Source organism: Agelaius phoeniceus, chromosome 20 (genome assembly GCF_051311805.1).
Source record: "Agelaius phoeniceus isolate bAgePho1 chromosome 20, bAgePho1.hap1, whole genome shotgun sequence".
NCBI lineage: Eukaryota > Metazoa > Chordata > Aves > Passeriformes > Icteridae > Agelaius > Agelaius phoeniceus.
The window spans coordinates 2776305-2794137 of NC_135284.1; the positions used below are offsets into that span (position 1 = coordinate 2776305).

Sequence of the window (17833 nt, forward strand, 5' to 3'; positions counted from 1 at the left end):
GGACAGCCCCAGGTATTTCCTACCCAAATTCAGCCCTGCTGCTATGGGAATTTCAGGGGGAAGCCAATATTTAAAAAAATTTAAAAAAGATATAAAATAAATATTTTATATATATATAATAGGTATAATTATATATATTATATATAATTATATACATAATATATAATAGATATAACATATAATATATACTATATCATATAATTATATATATTATATATAAAATATATGAAATAAATATTTTATATAAAAGTATATTATACAAATATACTTCTATATAAAAATTTATATTAAAATCTATATTAACTATAACATAGTCTATATAATATATAAAAATTTATATATAAAATTATATAAAATATATTCATTTCTATATTATATAAATATAGAAATAGATTATATTTTTATATTATTATATTCATATTCATTAAATTAACTATTACTATAGTTATAATACATAATATATTATATTTTATAATAAAATATATTAATATAGTAGATACATTATATTTATATAATATACTCTATTATTATAATTATATTATATATATATATAAATAATAGTATAGTATATATCCTGAAAATTCCTTAAAATAATCAGCACCTCGAGCCTTCTTGCTTTGGATAAATCAATTGTGAAGTTGTTCTGAATATTCTGTTTGAGCTGCAGATTTATGGAAGGTGACACCAGCTGCAGTGGTCACAAAGAAATATTTTCCATGTTAAAAGACCCTGCAATGCCCTCAGTTCCCCATTCTGGTTTACCAAACATTTAGGAAGTGTTTTAAGAAATCAAATTGCATCCAGAGCCATCTGGAGAATCCTCTCATTGTGCTGGAAAAATCCTTTAAAATTCCTGAATATTGTAACACACAAACCCCCACTTCACCTCTCTCACCTAAATACGAACCCTCAAGGCTTCAAAATTACACTTGACCTTAAAACCTACTATTTAATGTAATTTAATGGCAATCCAGAAGGAAAGCTGGGTATTTTTCCTCTAGGACTAGAGGAAACTTTACCCTGCTGATCATCAGAAAGGACAGAAACTGCTGCAGGTGCAATTCCTGTGAACACAAACTCAAACCAAGGACATTGTAAACACAAAAGCCCTCTCAGAAATTAGGTTTTTAGGGAAAGAAGTCACACCTAACAAGCATTGAGTTTTAGACCTTTTATGAGCAAAGATGTTTTAATGTGCCACATCTCAAAAGCATCAAATCCTTCTTCACATGGCAAGAGAAATCACTGCATGGCTTTGGAGCTAGAGAGGTCCACCAGAGTTTCTGCAAATGCAAAGTGCATGAAATCCATGCAGTCATCCTTCATACACAAACCAGTTTGCAACAGCCTTGAGAACACAGTGTTAAAACAATATTTAGAGTTAAAAGTACCTGAAAAGAATCTCACCTCAGAGAGAGATGAACTGAACATCCTCCTGGACAGTTGTGCAAGTTCTCAACAAAAGCTTTTCTGTACAAGTGGTTTAAAAATCACACAGCGATTCTGGAATATTCCAAACAAGATTGGATAGAACAAGGATTTGTTTTTTAGAGTTACCCCAAGTCCATGGTGGTTGTTACAAACAGCTCTCATGGCCTAGGCCCCGTGCACTGGGGCTGGGATTCACCCATGGGACATTTCCTGTGCCATGAGATCAAAGCTGGGCTCAGAATAAACCCTGCAGCTTTTCCAGCACTGGACTCCTGCCCTCCCAACCCAGTTTCAGATATTGAGCAGCAGATTCATCCAGGAGAGGTCAATGTACAAACAGCACAGTCAGGAGCTCCATCAGATGTCAGAACACTGGTGGTCTGACCAAAATAGGGCTGAAAAATGTGGTGAGAATTTGAGAAGGCAGAAATTTCCATCTCTACTGCTAGAGAGAGAATAAAAATATTAAAATTAAATATAAAACACTGTCATTTCAGTGCCTGTGTTTTATCATCCAATATAGAGTAATGGAAAATTGTTCATTTATTGAGTGTTGAGGGAAGCTTGATACAAAGTAAGTCAGAGATCAAAACTGGCATTTTAAAACTTAGCTCTTCCTAACTGAAACAAAACAGTTTTAATCTGTTTTTGATAGAATTTTCTAAAACCATAATTATATCTGTATCTTAATATTGGTGCATGTGTTACAAATTCAACAGCAATAAAATTGAGTTTAAAAAACACACATTGCATAAAAACTATCTGGAGCTACCAAATGCTAAGAAACCCAGATTAGGACAGAAAGGTGGAATTTTTTTTAATTTACTGAGCTGCATGTGGAACATTTTCTATAACTACTCTGTGGCTTCTAAAAAGCAGCAGAGCTGTGACTTGACTGATTATTAGCACTTATGTGACCAGACAGAACTGGTCTGAGAGGGAAACAGAAAGCTTAGTACCTCATAAATAATTTCATCCTTTTCCCCCCATGAACAGTTAGGGAGTTACATTTTCCTCTCTTCCATTCAATAAGCAACAAGGCTGATTAAATTAGGAGGAAATTGGATCTGCAGTCATCTTCACCAGGCAGATATTCAAAAGGACAACATTAACTCATCTGCCCCCATCAGCACATGTTCACTTGAATCCTAAAGGCAGCAGTTTTTTTCCATTTCACCCAGACCTGTTCCTCAGAAAGGAACTGTGGTGCAGAAACAAAGCCTGTCCCTGCAGATGGATTTGGCATCCTCACAGCCTCCTGACAGGCAGTGGAACAGCAAAGATGCTCCACAATCATAAATATGGCACAGCAGCCAGGGGGGTGCAGTAAGAACCCTCCCAAATCTGAGCTACCAAGGGGGAAAAAATGACTTAAAAATCAGTTTTTAGCACAGTGGCTGCTCCTTGCAGTAAAACCACATCTGATTACTGTGTTGATTATTTCAAATCTATTATTTTCACATGGAGTCCCTTCAAGAAGCAGACACTGCTGGAGCCCAACTCCTGTTTAGAGAGGGCATCTGATGATTCAGTGACTGAGCTCTGGACACTGGGGGTCATTAAGCCACAAAATCAAAGCCCTGAAGGCCCAGGCACAACCTGAGCACAGCAAGGGGCACTGCAGGCTCCAAGCTTCTGACACAGGGTTAACTCCTGCTCACAAGGACACAGCACCATGGAAGCTTCCAGAAATACCTTCCTGCCTAACTGGCCTTTCCTGGCTTTTGCCAGTTATTCCCACATCCATGCACATGAACATGATGGGTATTGAAGGAATTTTTGTGGAGAGAAAAGACTAAAGTCTGTACACATTCTAGATTGACACTTCCTCCCTTTATAAATACACATAATCTGCTATGGGTGAATTCATTTAATAGGAGCATTTTCATTTGTCCCTGAAACTCCTGACCAAATTTAAGACTTCTTTGGTCCCTCACCCTAAAAAACAACTTCCTGTTCATCAAGAACCACAGATGTGCAAAAGACTTTTAGGACATGGTGAAAAGGCTATTTCAAAGTGAGTGAAATCTGTACCAAGTGCAATTTTCCATCCTGGAAATTCAGCTACTGCCATGAGAGGCAGGCCAGAGGCAGGGGCAAAGCTGGACCCTGCGCTGGAACTTCCTGTCAAACCCAGGTCCTGATTTAAATCCTGTGTCCAGACCTGGACCAACAAGTCACAGTGCTGCCATCACCTCAGAGAGGCTCCAGATCCAGCTCCAACTCAAGTTCAACATTATTGTCAGTGAGAGGAATAGAATTTATCTGTACTGAGTTAATTTTGGCTAGAAGTGACCACCTTCACTGAGTACACCTCACTACCTGGCCAGCCACAGAGTCAGCTTTGCTGTTTTTCTCCTGTGCCTGTTTTTCTTTATCTCTTTTTTTTTTTTCTCTAGAAGTTACCTGAAATCTAAAAGCAACACAAGAAATGCAAACACACAGGCTACACTTTCAGAAATTCTTCAGTTTCTGCTCACTAGAATATAACTGGAATAACTGACATGTCTGGACAGCTGCTTAGGAACACTTGTGACAGGTAAAATGATGCTTATTATCTACAGGTACCTTATCAAGCAATTCTCTTCCTAATCATCATCATTTGTGAAGTGTGCTGTTACTAAATGAGCTATTTACAAATGTAAACTATGTCATTAAAGTTTAAAATAAATAGACAACCTTGACATTAGGTAGTGATTTGACAACAAGGTAACAGATCATCAGTTACATCTTTCCAACAAAAATGATCTGTGCATGCTGCCCCCAATTATTTTTTTTAGTGAGGAAAATCCTTGGCTCACAATCTGTTCTGGAAGGACTTTCTCAGTTTTCTTCCTTCATGCTGGGTAATTATGCAAGAACTCCTTCAGTTTTGTTGGATAGTCTGTCATCACTCCAGTAGCTCCAAGATCAAAGGCTCTCTTGTACTCTTGTTCTTCATTCAGTACCCAAATATACACCTGTGAAATGGGAGACAACAACCAAGGTATTACAGGAAATACTCATTTCTATTTAAAAGGTAACTTTTAACCTAAATTGTTTGATCTGAGAGAGATGTTACTGCATATTTGAAATGAGAAATGATTACACTGTGATGCTGGACTTTCCCCCCCTCACCCTTCCAAAGGGGACATTTTTATTGCTGACTCCAATTCCACTACCTGAGACTTTGTATCCTTCTAAAAATCAGTATTATTTTGTGAAAGGCTTTTTTATAGACTTATTTTATAGGCTTTTTATTTTATATGCTTAATTTTGAAGTGGGGAAAAATACCCCAAACTTCAAGAGATTTAAATGAAAAACTCTTTTTTTTTTCCCCCCCCCCAGGTGTACAAATCTTCCTTTGCAAGCAGAGCACTGGAAATAGAACAGCAGCAGCTTTTGCTCAGGAGCTAAACAGCAGCTCATGGTCCCAGAAACACAAAGAACTTGCTGGGGGGAACAGGAACCTCCTTCAGGTCTGGGTGTGTCTGGTTTGAATTCTCACTTCAGCTTTTCCCACTGTACCTGGATGCCCCGAGCTGTGAGGTGATCAAACAGTGCCTTCCTCATCAGCAGCCTGAGAAAGGAGAGGGAGGTTAATTCACAACTTCAGGTATTTATGGAATTCTCAGTGTCTGTTGATGACCTGCAGTGAAGTTCCCATGCAGTGTGTAGAGTTTTCCATGAGCAAAATCCAATTCTAGGAATTGTTCAAGTAATTCAAGTATATCAGCTCTGCTGAAGATGAAATCCAGCAGAGAAATCCTTCACCCTGCAGGGACCTTACACCTGGTCTGATGGACCACTCTGCTTTCAGGAGAGGTTTCATCCTTCCCACCAGAAGACAGGAAAATGTCCTGGAGAAATCAAACTAACAGATGTCAGAGGCAGGAGACACTGCAGTCACTGAAAAGCTGTGACTAAATCCCCTCTGGAGCACAGATATTCTTAAAATGCAAAGTGTGCCTTGTGAGGCAAACAGTGTCACTCCTCTGACAACATTATGAAACAGCCACATCCACAAAATCTGCATTCTGCATCTAATTGCATGTTAATTAGCTGAGCAGAATTAAGGACAGAAGCTTAACAGACACAATGGGAATAATTCCCACTGTTACTGCACCTTAGAAAGCTTCAGTGTATGGAAAATAAAAGCATAAAGCACACCTACATAAGATTTGGATCTGATTTATCCTGCACTGACAAAAAGCTGGAAGGAACTGAAAATATATAATGCATAGATACAGCAATAGCTAATCTTAGTTATTTGAGTCAAGTGTTAATTTAAAGGCAAAATATCAATAAAAACTTAATCAGACAAAAATCTTACGTGTCAGCCAGCCAGATAACAAATCTCTGGCTTTTTGACATCTTCTCTGGTTCTTTCAGCCTGTTGAGGAAGAGAAAACCAAAAATTACCAGAGCACAGATTAAAATCTTAGTTGAGATGTTCCAGCAAAAGGAACATAAAGAATTAATCTTGCTCAAATTGGAGCAGTAATTTCACTGCTCAAGACAGTGACGTGGAATTGGGTTACACAAGAGAAATGAGCTACATTTAAGAGAAGCAGCAGAGATGAGAATTCTGCAGCATTTTGAGTGAAGAATGAGAAAGATTGGGAAATCTCATTTCCACCCTACTGCTGACTTGTCTGATAGGGCCAAGAGACAAATTTGTGCTCAAGAAAAGAGGAGAAAAGAGCAAGAATTTATTACAAGTACAGAACTGCTGTTTATTGCTGTGCACAGAATTCTCCCAGCAATATCCTGAAGTGCCTAAAGCAACAGAAAAGGAACCTCAGCCCCCAAAAGCAGCTCAGGGAGGCAGCAGGGATCACCAGCCCCACACTGGGGCAGCAGTGGGCTGGAACTCACTTGAGGATGATGGAAGGCATGGGAATCTCAAAGAATTCCTCCTGGAAGGGGACAAATGGCAGCAGCCCAGTGTAGAACAGGCCAAGGAGCAGGAGGACACGCTGGGCACAGAAGATGGTGGCAATGTCAGAGTTCTGCAGGAGCCAGGAAAGAGATTCTCAGTTACCTTGACTCTGATTTTGACTCTGTTGCAATTAAATTTACTCATCAATGCACGACTGAAGTTCAGCAATCACACCCGAGATTAAGCTGCTGTATGTGAATAAATTTAACTGCTGTTCAGGTAAGAAATGGGGTGTTATCCTGCACAGATAAATTGAAATCATCAACTAGACTGAAATAGCAACAAGGTGGATTTCACTCAGGTGCATCACTCCCTTGGACTAAGCACAATTTTAATTTAATTCTAAATTGTAAAACTCCTCAGCACAAGGAGGAGGAGAATTACAGCTGTGAAGGAACAGCTTCATGCTGGTGCAACTGTGTCCACTAGTGGCCACATCCATTATTTTCATGCAGAGAAACAGACAATCAGCAATCCTTGGAAAAATTGCCTTTTATCAGATGAATGATGTGCAAAGCAGGCTTCTAAGAACTCCTGGCATAAAATTGCAATGCCCTATATTTCATAAAACAAGAATAAAACATGACTAAGCTTAATTGCTCAAGTATTTTATGGCAGGGTAGAGGAGTGTTAACTGTGCTAATCTTGTTTCAGCAGTACAATCTGAGCACAGAATTTCTCACCATGAGTAGAAGGCTGGCTCAGCTGCTTAAATCTCGATTTGCAGGGTGCTTTTCTGGAGGATTTGTGAGCACACAGTACCAAAGCTTAGCTGGACTCAGCCTTACCTCCTTGAAACACTTGCATACGATCTCATAATTGACATTGCCCCACACGGTCAGGTGCTCCCTCTTGTACTGACTCACCAGCTCTGAGACCTGCAGCACAGAAAGCACAGCTCTCACCTGGAGCCACTGGGAAGGAACTGAAACTCTGCTTGCTTTGGAAATCATTCCAGGGAAATGGTCTTTATTTTTTTCCCCCCCATCATAAGGTGGTTGGGATGCTTTGATGGGAAATAAAAGGTGTTCAGGACAACAGATTATAGCTACAAAAAACCTTAAAGAATTCAAGGAATCTAAATGACAAACTAATATTTTCTGGAAAGATTTCCCTCTGTGTTGAACACATCTACACAGGTTACTTTCTACTTTCTTACTATCTACACAGGGACTTCCAGGTTGGGGTGGGTTTTTGGTTTGGGTTTTTTATTGAGGTGAATCCTCCCCTTTGGTTCTGGGCACCAGGCACACTCAGAGCCCCCTGCCCACCCCACAAATGCCCTTTTCAACACCCCCAGCCCATTTCCTCCTCAAGTCACTGAGTATTTGAGGTCAGACATGTTGACATCATCACTACCTACACAATCACATCATTTTTGTGCTGCTTTGGGGAGCAGCAGTCCCTAAGAAGATCCTTCCCATGAGGCACAAACCAAACATGGCTCCAGCAGTGCTGGAGCAGTTTCTCCTCCAGATGAAGGGTCCTAAAGAGCTTTTCCAGAATGTCCTGCACAAGATCCCTTCTCTGTCTCCTGCATTACCTCACTCAGGGAGCAGCACACAACATGTGAAGGGTGAAGCACAGAACACAGATGTTGCTATCACAGACTGCCAGAATTCCAAAAACCCTCTGGAATATCAGCAGCATTGCCCTGCCAGCCCAGCAGGTTCCCAGGTACCTTTCTGATCAACACATCATTGTTCATTTTGATGTCAATGTTGACAGGAATCTCTGGAAATGCCTCAAACACCTCTTGCAGGAGTGGGATTCGGTTGTCTGTCCCCTCACACTGACTTTCTGGGGAAACAAGAAATTTCTCACTGCTGTGGCCACTTTTAGCAAACCACAGATAACAGCAGAAATGTCAGAGCACTCGTTACCTTCAAACTTTTATGTTAAAAGTATAAAGTTCCAAGGATAAGCACATTTTTAAACAAAACATGACTTCATTCAGCTGTAATTAACTATGACAAGCTCATTTCCATAATGAAAATGCCCTGAGCATGTTGCACATTCAGGGTTTAACTTCATGAAATTCACTCATTATTTAGCAACAGTAGGAGTGCAGGCAACATTAAAATCCTGAAATAGCAAACACAGGCTCAGTTACCACACACCAAATGCAATGAGATGAATGTGAAAAAGACCAAATGAGAACAAAATTTCCTTCTGAACTCCAAGTCACACCTACAGTAACTACTGTACTGCTTTCTACAGCCAGGGCTGTATTTTTCTTTTGAAACTTCTTTTGTCATGATATTGAGAGAAGAAAATGCACTTTTCTGTTCCCTTTGCCAAATGGAAAATTGAAACAGCAAGAGACAAACATCTCACCTTTCTGAAAGGTGACATCCAGCTTGCAGAGATAGGGTGGAAGTTCCTTAAAAATAAAGAGGAATGGAACATAAATTCAAATGCAGGGATATAATCCAAACCCTCCTCCCAAAAGACCAAAAAAAAAATCCTAATTCACAAGCCACTTATCTCCTCATCCAAAAAAATGGTTTAGTAGCACCACTTCCAGTATTAATTGAACTATCTGGCATTCTTAGATTTGTGTCACCTGTAATGGAACAAAGCAAAACTTTCCCAGGTATCTGAGAATTCTGACAATTCCACTGTTGAGGCAGAGGGATCCATCTCCCAGTTTTCCCACTAAAAAACTGGTGACAGCAGAAGAACTTTTGTCCCTGTGCCATGGGTGTGACAAAACGCCCCAGCTCAGAGCCATTCACCCAGGCTGACACTGAGGATAAATTCCCCTGTGCAATGTGCCAGGTGTGATCTCCTGACTGCACAGGGAGGGTGGTTTAGGTCAGGCTGGGTTTTTGGTTTGGGTTTTTCATTGAGGTGAATCCTCCCCTTTGGTTCTGGGCACCAGGCACACTCAGAGCCCCCTGCCCACCCCACAAATGCCCTTTTCAACACCCCCCAGCCCATTTCCTCCTCAACTCACCGAGTATTTGAGGTCAGATATGTTGACATCAACTCCTGTTGATCTCTTGAGGTTCTCATCATGGGACACAACCACTTGCTCATCTTTTGTCAGGTGACAATCCAGCTCCAACATGTCTGTCCCCAAATTAACGGCGCTGCAAGGAAAGGCTGCCCTGAGCCACTCAGGTGCTTTGTGCAGCTCCAAACCCAACAAATTCCACAAAGCAACCCCACTGGAAGGGCTTTGGATGCTCTAATGGTGCAAGGAATCCTCCCAGTCCTGCTGCAAAGCAAGGAGCAAACAGGGATCCTCACAATCCTGCTGCAGTGGGAAGCTGATGCAAGAATAAACGACAGCTCTGGAAGCAGAGATGGGATTTTTGGCTGTGTCTCCCTCAGGATTTGGGAAGCTCACCTGTGGATTGCAGCCTGCCAGCCCAGGATTGAGAAACCTGCTCCTAAAGGATTGGGTCAGGGTTTGGAGTGGGGTGTTTACAGCAGCAGCACATCTGCCCACTGCAGGAAGGGAGGTTTTGAAAAAGGAAATTGAATTTGTGGTTAGAAACAACAAATGACAGGGGTGTCAAAGTTGTTGTTTTTTAAACTTTATTTACATTAATCAGGAAGGGATGGATCAGGAAAATAGCAGTGGGACTTTCAGGCTTTTGGCTGTTTTATTGGGTAGCAAAACAACCTGAAACTATTGTTTTAATGAAAAAGTTTTAATTTAAATTAAAAAGGAAATAAACCACTAAACATCCAGTCATAGTTTTCAAAGCAAAGTAACTATTCCTGTTCCAACCCACTGCTTTGAAAAGCTCTAATCCAACCCCAATTCCACTCCATAGTAGTTTGGTTCATAGAAGGAGTAAGGAAAGCAAAAAGTAATAATGATATTGATGGATATAAGAACAAGAAACCTCCCACCAGAACAAAAAAAAGCTTTACTGCAATGAGCAGTGAATTGCTCATTTAACTAGAAAAGAGGTGCCATTCCAGCACACTGATAAAAGGCTGAACTCTTCCTTCAACACCTTTTTATCCAGCTCTGAGCAAACCCACAGCACCTGTGAGCTGTGCCTACCTGAGAGCCAAAGCTCTGTAAATTCAGAAACCACCTTTTCCTTCTGGGCTTTATTGGCTGCTGAACACAGCCCATGAGCATCCACTGAGGGAGTAACAAACCAAAAAATAAATCAGAACACACTCCCCAAAGTGTTCAACACAATTTCTGCTCCAGCTGGGATGATGATCAAGGAGGGTTGTCAAATTAAAGCCAATTTCTGAACTGTTTGCCAGTGCTGCTAATTAAGAATTAGAAGAGGAACAGAATCCTGTTACATATGGAGAATCACAGGCTGTACTGGGTGATTTTTTCCTCCTGAGGGAAAGCAACTCCAAATCTGCTGCAGGAGATTTGCCAAATCTGTAGCTGTTCCCATCTTTTATCAGCTCACCAGCAGATTTTTATTAGCAATATTTCTTGCTTTAGAAAACCAGGGCTGCTGCTGCATGGAAAGGGGAGAACAAGAACTTTCCTTGTTACCAGATTTGAGGCTTTGCCAGGCCCTTACAAGCAGCTCAGTGCTAAATAAGCTCCTCAAGTGCTGAGCTGTCCCAGCTGGAAATCAGTTTGTTCTGTCAAACTCACACTGCTCCAGAGAAGGCTCCAGATTCAGAACATCATTGTGGATTCAGATCCAACTGCTCCAGAACTCAAGCTGTGAGGTAGGCTCACATTTGTAAATTAGGGTGAGAGTGCTCCTGCTTAAAATCTGTTGGTTTATAATCTAAAACCACCACAGAAGCATTTAAATATGGTAGAACAAGATTATAATCCTATCCCCCCCATCTATTATGCATCTTACCCAATAAAACAAAACTAAAAAAAATATTGTCTTTGGTACAAAAAGCTTCTCATTTCCTCCCAGAATATTTGGAAATTAAGCAGTACAGAAACTGAAATTGCCAATAAAGGTTTCCTCCCCCAATAGAAACTTTCTCCTCTGGATTCAGCTACAGCAACAGGCAAATGTTCCTGCTTGTGCAAACCTGCAAGGACAGTTCCTGCAGACACACCCTGGCTGGCTTCACACAGAATCTGATGGAGAATCAATTGATCAGCTCACAGCAGCTCTTTGAGCCAATCCTGACCAGTTTGCACCAGCCAGATCACTGATTTCCTACCCCATTCCTTTTGCTACTTATTTGTGAAGATGGGAATGAGCAAAGGGCATGGACAAAGCCTTTACCCCTTCCCAAAAGGAGCCAGAAGAGTTTCCACTCCTAACAGGGGGAAATTGCTCTGCTTCCTGCAGAGCTGCCCTGGCTCTCTTTGCTCTGATGAACTTTGCTATTGGCAGCTGCTGTGGGTTCAAAAACTGGACCTCAGAGAAAAAAAAATAACAAAAAAAGCTATGAATTAAAGCACCCAAGCATTTGTCCCACCACAGCTCTAAAATTATTGAAATGGGCAGAAGAGAGTCAGAAAAATTCATCATAAAATGTATTTCCCCCAGCACAGTCCTTACTCTAAGTATTACTGCTTATTTCTGGGAATAAAATAAAAATAGAGGATTTATGGAATTATTTATTATAATGGAGTAACTTCCCTTGCAAGAGCTCTTTGTGTACAGAATGAGTGTGTATGATATGAAATGAAAATTAAGAAATGGTTAAAAAAAAGGAAGAAGCACTTTCAGAAAGTCTGGTAGCAGACTTGCAAAAAGGCAGGCCAGCAGGAAAAAAAACCCAACCAAACAAAAAGCCACACAAAACTATGCTGAGCTTCCATGGAGATAGAAAATAGTGCAGAACTTTCTTTTATTTGGTTGGGAAAGCTGGCACCCCTCAGGCTGCAGGGAAACAGCAAACTGCTGAGGCTTCTTAGCACAAAGCAAATCAGAAAAACCCCAAACTAAACAAAGAGGAGCCCACATAATGGGGTCCCTTCTCAGCAGCAGCTGGAGTTTCAGATCTGCTGCTTCTTCAAATGCCTTTGAGAACCTTGTTAAAATTCACTGCTTCAATGCTGGAGGCTTAAAAGGCTTTCTGGTCCCAGCCCCATTTTAAAGCCCTAAGAGGCTTTCACACATTGCAAGACTGTAGGGTGTGAGTGCAGGAAACAAACACAAACAGCAGCATTTTCTGCTTGATAGAGATAAATTAATGAATAGAAGTAATCACCATCAAGCACAGCATTGTGTGCTGGCTAGCACAGGCCCCAGGGGTTGTTTCCATTTGTTACTGAGCACAGACCATAATTTGTGGGATCCCAACTCCTCCTGGTGAAACTGGAGTGGATGTTTGGCAATGCACAGGGGTTATCCAGAGGAGAGCTGGCTTTCAGAAATGGGACACTGGGACCCCAAAGAACTGAGGATTCCCACCTCCTCCCTTGGTGTTTCTCTCACTAAAGACACTGAGAACACCTCAGAATATTTAGATGTTCTCATCCTTCTGTACTCACTGGTGAAAGGCTGCCATCGTGTTCTCCAGGTTCTCTCCAGCACCTACAGAAACAACAAAAATAAAACTTACACTAAATCCTTTTCCTCCCCTCAATCCCGCTGAAAATATCATTTAAAAGTAGCAGGTTCTAAAAATATACATATTTTGAGAAATTAGGGTGAAGCTCAAGGCAGAAATCTCTGTTGCCACTAATGTTCTGGAGAGACACAACCTTCTTCAGGTAAAATTATTTAAAAAAAGAATTGATCTTGGATTTGTGTAACATTTAGAATATTCAAACCAAAGTGTTTGTTTTACCAGAGGTATTTAGCTAGGACAATAAGCCCCACAGGCACAGGGAAAGCACATGCAAAAATGGAGTTGAGAGTTGATGGGAAGAGTAACAAGAGAGAAAAAAAATAACAAAAAAAAGCTATGAATTAAAGCACCCAAGCCAGTCTAAAGCTGACACCCTCTAAATGTATAACCCAGCTGGGGTGAAATAGGTGCCAACCTGTGCTCAGTGCAAGGACATTCCCCAGCCAGCACAGATCTGCCAATGAAGGTCTGTGCTGCAGGAGAAGGGAGGTCTCACACACAAGGAATCAAACTCACATCCATTTCAGCTAAGAAATGAAAGGACAAGCAAATTTCATTTTCTCTCAGGCAGGATTAAACTCTGCAAGTCCTAAGCCAGCAATCTCTGCATAAAAATCTTTAAAAATCAGCCTGATTAGGGACTGGAAAAGGTTGTGCCTTTTTCAGCCTTTTTCTGAGGCAATGTTATAGACTGGAAAACAAAACAACCTCAGGAGGATACACGTGCTGATGAAGATATCTGTGCAAATTTCACCTGCTCTCTGACAGTAATGAATGACAGACTTTGTAAACAGCAATTATAAGAGCTCCAATTAAGGCCTTGCCTATTAACAGAGCCTCACCAGGACATACTTACCTAAACCTGTGCTCAGTTACTTAATTAAAGCAATGCACAACCACCAATTTAAAATTGTTGTTCTCAGGCAGGTGTACAAAATGGAAGACTTAGAAGCACGATGACAAAAATCTGCAGGGTTGAATGTAAAACAATATGGTGAGACCACAGCAGCTCCTGTGATCAGACATTCACCAGCATTTTATGGGATCTGACTGCAGCACTGGGAGTTGGCTGAGTAGGAAAAGTGAACCAAGGGACAGAGGAGAGCAGGAGAACCTCAGGGTACCCATCTGGTGATTGCCCAACAAATGGGAATCCCCTGCACAGGGCCTGGCTGATCAGTTACAAATTAACTGCAGTAATAATTGAGGTTTTTAGATAACTTATCAGCTGTGGCAATCCAGCCCATACATCCTGAGCAGTGAGGGAAGGACCAAAACACCTGAGTCAAGGCTTCAATCTGTGAGCAAAGCAAGAGTACCCAGGCATTCCTGGGCAGAAAGTTGCAAAGATAAAAGTTTGAGGTGGCTGATCTGACAAATCACATGGCAGGGAGGTGGTCAAGGGCCAGGGATGGTGACATAGCAGGGCTGGTGAGTCAAATGGGGGAAATGAGGAACAAAGTTGAGAGATCAGCTGAAAGAGGAATTCTAAACCAGCAACCACAGGCAGAAAAGGGAACTACACAAGTTAATAGATAAAAGTAATTTTCTCCCAGAAAAGTGAGAGGGCTGGGCTGACCAAAGGGCTCCTGACACTCCCTCAAACACCCCTCCAGCTTCATGGGCTCATTCCCTGTGAGGAACAGACCCTCCCCAGCCAAAATGGCACATCCAGGCTTTAGGAGGGCACATTCCCACTCTGCAAGCACCACCAGGGCCAAGAGAGAGCCAGCACCAAGCACTGCCTCAGGAGGTGACCCTCTGAGGTTTTGGGGTGATTGTTCCCCTCTGCTCAGCATTGCTGGAACCACACCTGGAGCACCACGTCCAGTTCTGGGCTCCAAAGCACAAGATTGACCTGGATCTACCAGAGAAAGTCCAAGGAAGGGCTGTGAAAATCAAGGGATGAGAGGCTGAGGGTGCTGGAATTGTTTTGTCTGGAAAGGATCCTGCACATGTAAATACTGCATGGGAGGGAGTAAAGACTCAGGCAAACTCTTCATGGTGGTGCCCAGGGAAAGGACAAGAGGAATGGGAACAGGTTTAAATGCAGGAAAATCAGTTTATAAATGTAAGAAAAACCCCTTTTTTGTTGCAGGAGTGAGCAAACTTTGGAACAGGCTCCCTGGAGAGGTTGTGGAGGCTCCATCCCTGGATGTACTCAAAACCTAACTGGACCAGGTCCTGGTTAACCTGCTCTGGTCAGATGCAATCTCCAGAGGTCCCTTCCAATCTGAATTATTCTGTGTAAAAATCATCATGCTACCCTCTCTCTGAGACCCTGCAGCCCAGGGCTGCTGGCATTGACAGAGGACTCCAACACACAATATCAAGACTCAATAATTGCCCTCAGAAATGACCAATTTCAAAATTATGCAGACATGAAGAAATAATTCAGGGATGATTCTATGAAACGAGGTGACAAAATCCTTGAATGAAAAAGCACCATAAATCAAGCCCCTCAGACTTTAAAAAAACCTGACTGTACAAGGTTTCATCGCAGAGAGGAAAAAGCCAAACAAGTTAAGCTAATTGGAGTAATGCAATAGGAAACATGACACTGAGTCTAAAGCTACAGCGTGACTGAAGCCGGGAACTCAAGTCCCGCAGGAATTTATGTTACAGGGTAAACACCAAGGAGAGCAAAGCACGAGTGATCTTCAGCCTCGGATGGGCAAAAAGCTGCGGGAACGTCCAGGGCTGCCCTCCCGCCTCAGGTGGATTTCACAGGAACAATTCGCAGCCCGTGGACTTTGAATGCCTGAGGAATAATCCTGCCTTGAGCGAGGCTTTGCTGCAGTTCCGATGGAGCTCAGAGCCACCGGGCCGAGCCCTCGCATTCCAGGCTCGGGGCTGTGTATCTTAACTAAGGCGCTTGCAAAGGAGTGAGAACAGAAGATTAAGTTCCAACAAAGTCGCCTGCAAGTTTTTAACAGTTTACAAATTAAAAAAAAAAAACCAAATTAGGAAACGCTTAAATTAAGAACCTTTTCTTTCTATATTTTTTGAAGGAAAAATATAAATACCAAGTAACAGATAATACAGATAGTCCACACAAAAAGCTACATTTTACGGTATACTTAAAACTAGTTACAAAGAAACTTAAACTGCCAAATGAACTAAAGGAAAGAAGCGCCCGGAATAAAATCATTACGAGATCAGATCCAGTTTTTAGATTTCAATAATTCAAGGCAGCAGCATTTGTCAAGGACCACTGGCTAAAACTGTGATCACCCCCTACGTAAACTGGCACTGAGTTTGATATTGAAAATTGTTTAAACTCGGCACCAGACATCTCTCACACAAAATATCGAAAAATATTTACTAGCAAACTACCTATTTTCAAAAATGAGGTGAGGCAGCAGGGAAGAGCACAGAGCTGATCTCTACAGAACAGGAAGACACACCTTACTGCATTTTCCCCCTTCCAATGCTTTGGAATAGCTGGGAGAAACTTAAAAGCCTATTTTAGACGGAATTAACATGCCTGACTTTCAAATGCAAGAGGGTTTTCCCAGGGCACTGAGCCATTCACTGTCTGCCTGCAACACCGAGGGGAACAAGAACAGAATCACAGCAAATTCTGCTTCCCCTGAAAGCAGAAAGCAAAGCAAACAGGAGGTCAGAAGCAAGAAAATTGCTCTCTTGTACCTGACCTAAGCAACAGCCAGACGCCCATCTGGTTGGGGAGAAAAATGCCAGGATACAGAATCGTCAGAAGAAAAAAAAAAAAAAAATAGACGTGTTTGAGAGGGAAAACATCACGCCCCATAACTAAAAAAAAAAAGGAAAAAAATAGAAAAAAAAAGCTGATTTTCGACTAGCGCGGTCGGACTTCGGAGATTAATTCCGCGCTGAACCGAGGCACTGGTCAGCAGGTGGCACCTAAAATTAGGCTGAGGGAGGAAGGTTTAAAGGGAGCCCGCTGCAAGGCACGGACACCGCGCAGTCCCTCACGAGCCGCCCGCGCCCGGGGGCCCGAGCAGCGCCCCGGGGTCGTGAGGGAGCAGCGCCCGCGGGCCGCGGAGCCCCGAGCGCCGGGCGGGGACCGTCCCTCAGGAGCGGCAGAGAGCAGAAAGGCTCCCGCATCCCCTCGCCTCCATCCCCGCACCCCCTCACTCACCGCCGCGGTGCGAGATGTGCCGGCAGCGAAAGCGCTGCCGCTTGGGCCGGTGGAGCAGCCCCGGGCACTTGAGGAGAAGCGCGGAGGTGAGGACGTATCCACCCAGCGTGGAGAGCACGTAGAGCGTGGCCGACATCCTTCACCTGTCACCGGCTGTCCCGGCCCGTCCTGCCGCGGTCCGTGTCCGTGTCCCAGCCCGCAGCCGGCTCGCAGCGAGGCGGAGCCGCTGCGGGACGCGGAGGCTCCGAGGCAGCAGCAGCGGCGGCGGCGGCTCTGAGGGAGCGCAGCCTCTGCGCCCGCGCAGCCGCCCCGGCACCGCCAGGAGCGCAGCGCGCAGGCGCGGCGGCCCCGCGTCCTTCCCTTCCCGCCCGGCCCTGAGGGGCTGCCCGCAGCTGCCGCTGCTTCCCAATCGCTCTGCGGGTAATTCCCAATTAAACGCCTTAATTCCCAACTGCGCCGTGCCGGCTGTCTGCTCTCAGGTGGAGGGATGTGTTTTCCACACCCCCGCCCAGCGCCCGCCTCATGGGCGGGGCTGTCACGGTCAAAAAGCGCTTCGCAAGTGCTGCGGGGTAATTCTCAATTACACGATTTTATTTTTCACCTGCCTGTGCCGGCTCTCTCCTCACAGGTGGAAGGATGCATTTCCCACACCCAGCCCCCCAGAGATGTCGTATTCCTAAGGAAGGGATGTGTTTTCCCCCACCCAGCCCCTCAGACCGGTCATATGCCAAATGGGAGGGATGCTCTTTCCCCACACACCCCCTCAGAGGTCATAAAATCATAGAACAGTTGGGTTGGATCTTTAGAGATCACCTAGTCCAGCCCCTTATGTCGTATTCCAAACAGGAGGGATGCATTTTCCACACCC

At 43.1% G+C, this 17833-nt stretch overlaps 1 protein-coding gene across 1 annotated transcript; it reads right to left on the bottom strand.

Annotated features, from left to right (window-relative positions):
- Positions 1–1156: 1156 nt before the first annotated feature.
- GDPD1 (glycerophosphodiester phosphodiesterase domain containing 1) lies at positions 1157–17478 on the bottom strand. The gene is made up of 10 exons (XM_054647137.2): positions 16966–17478; positions 12763–12805; positions 9313–9448; positions 8691–8736; positions 8035–8153; positions 7142–7231; positions 6290–6423; positions 5745–5804; positions 4940–4991; positions 1157–4391 (listed from the first exon to the last, which is right to left on the bottom strand). The coding sequence occupies exons 1-10, from the start codon at positions 17099–17101 to the stop codon at positions 4269–4271; spliced, it is 939 nt and encodes a 312-aa protein (XP_054503112.1). The 5' UTR covers positions 17102–17478; the 3' UTR covers positions 1157–4268.
- Positions 17479–17833: the final 355 nt, after the last annotated feature.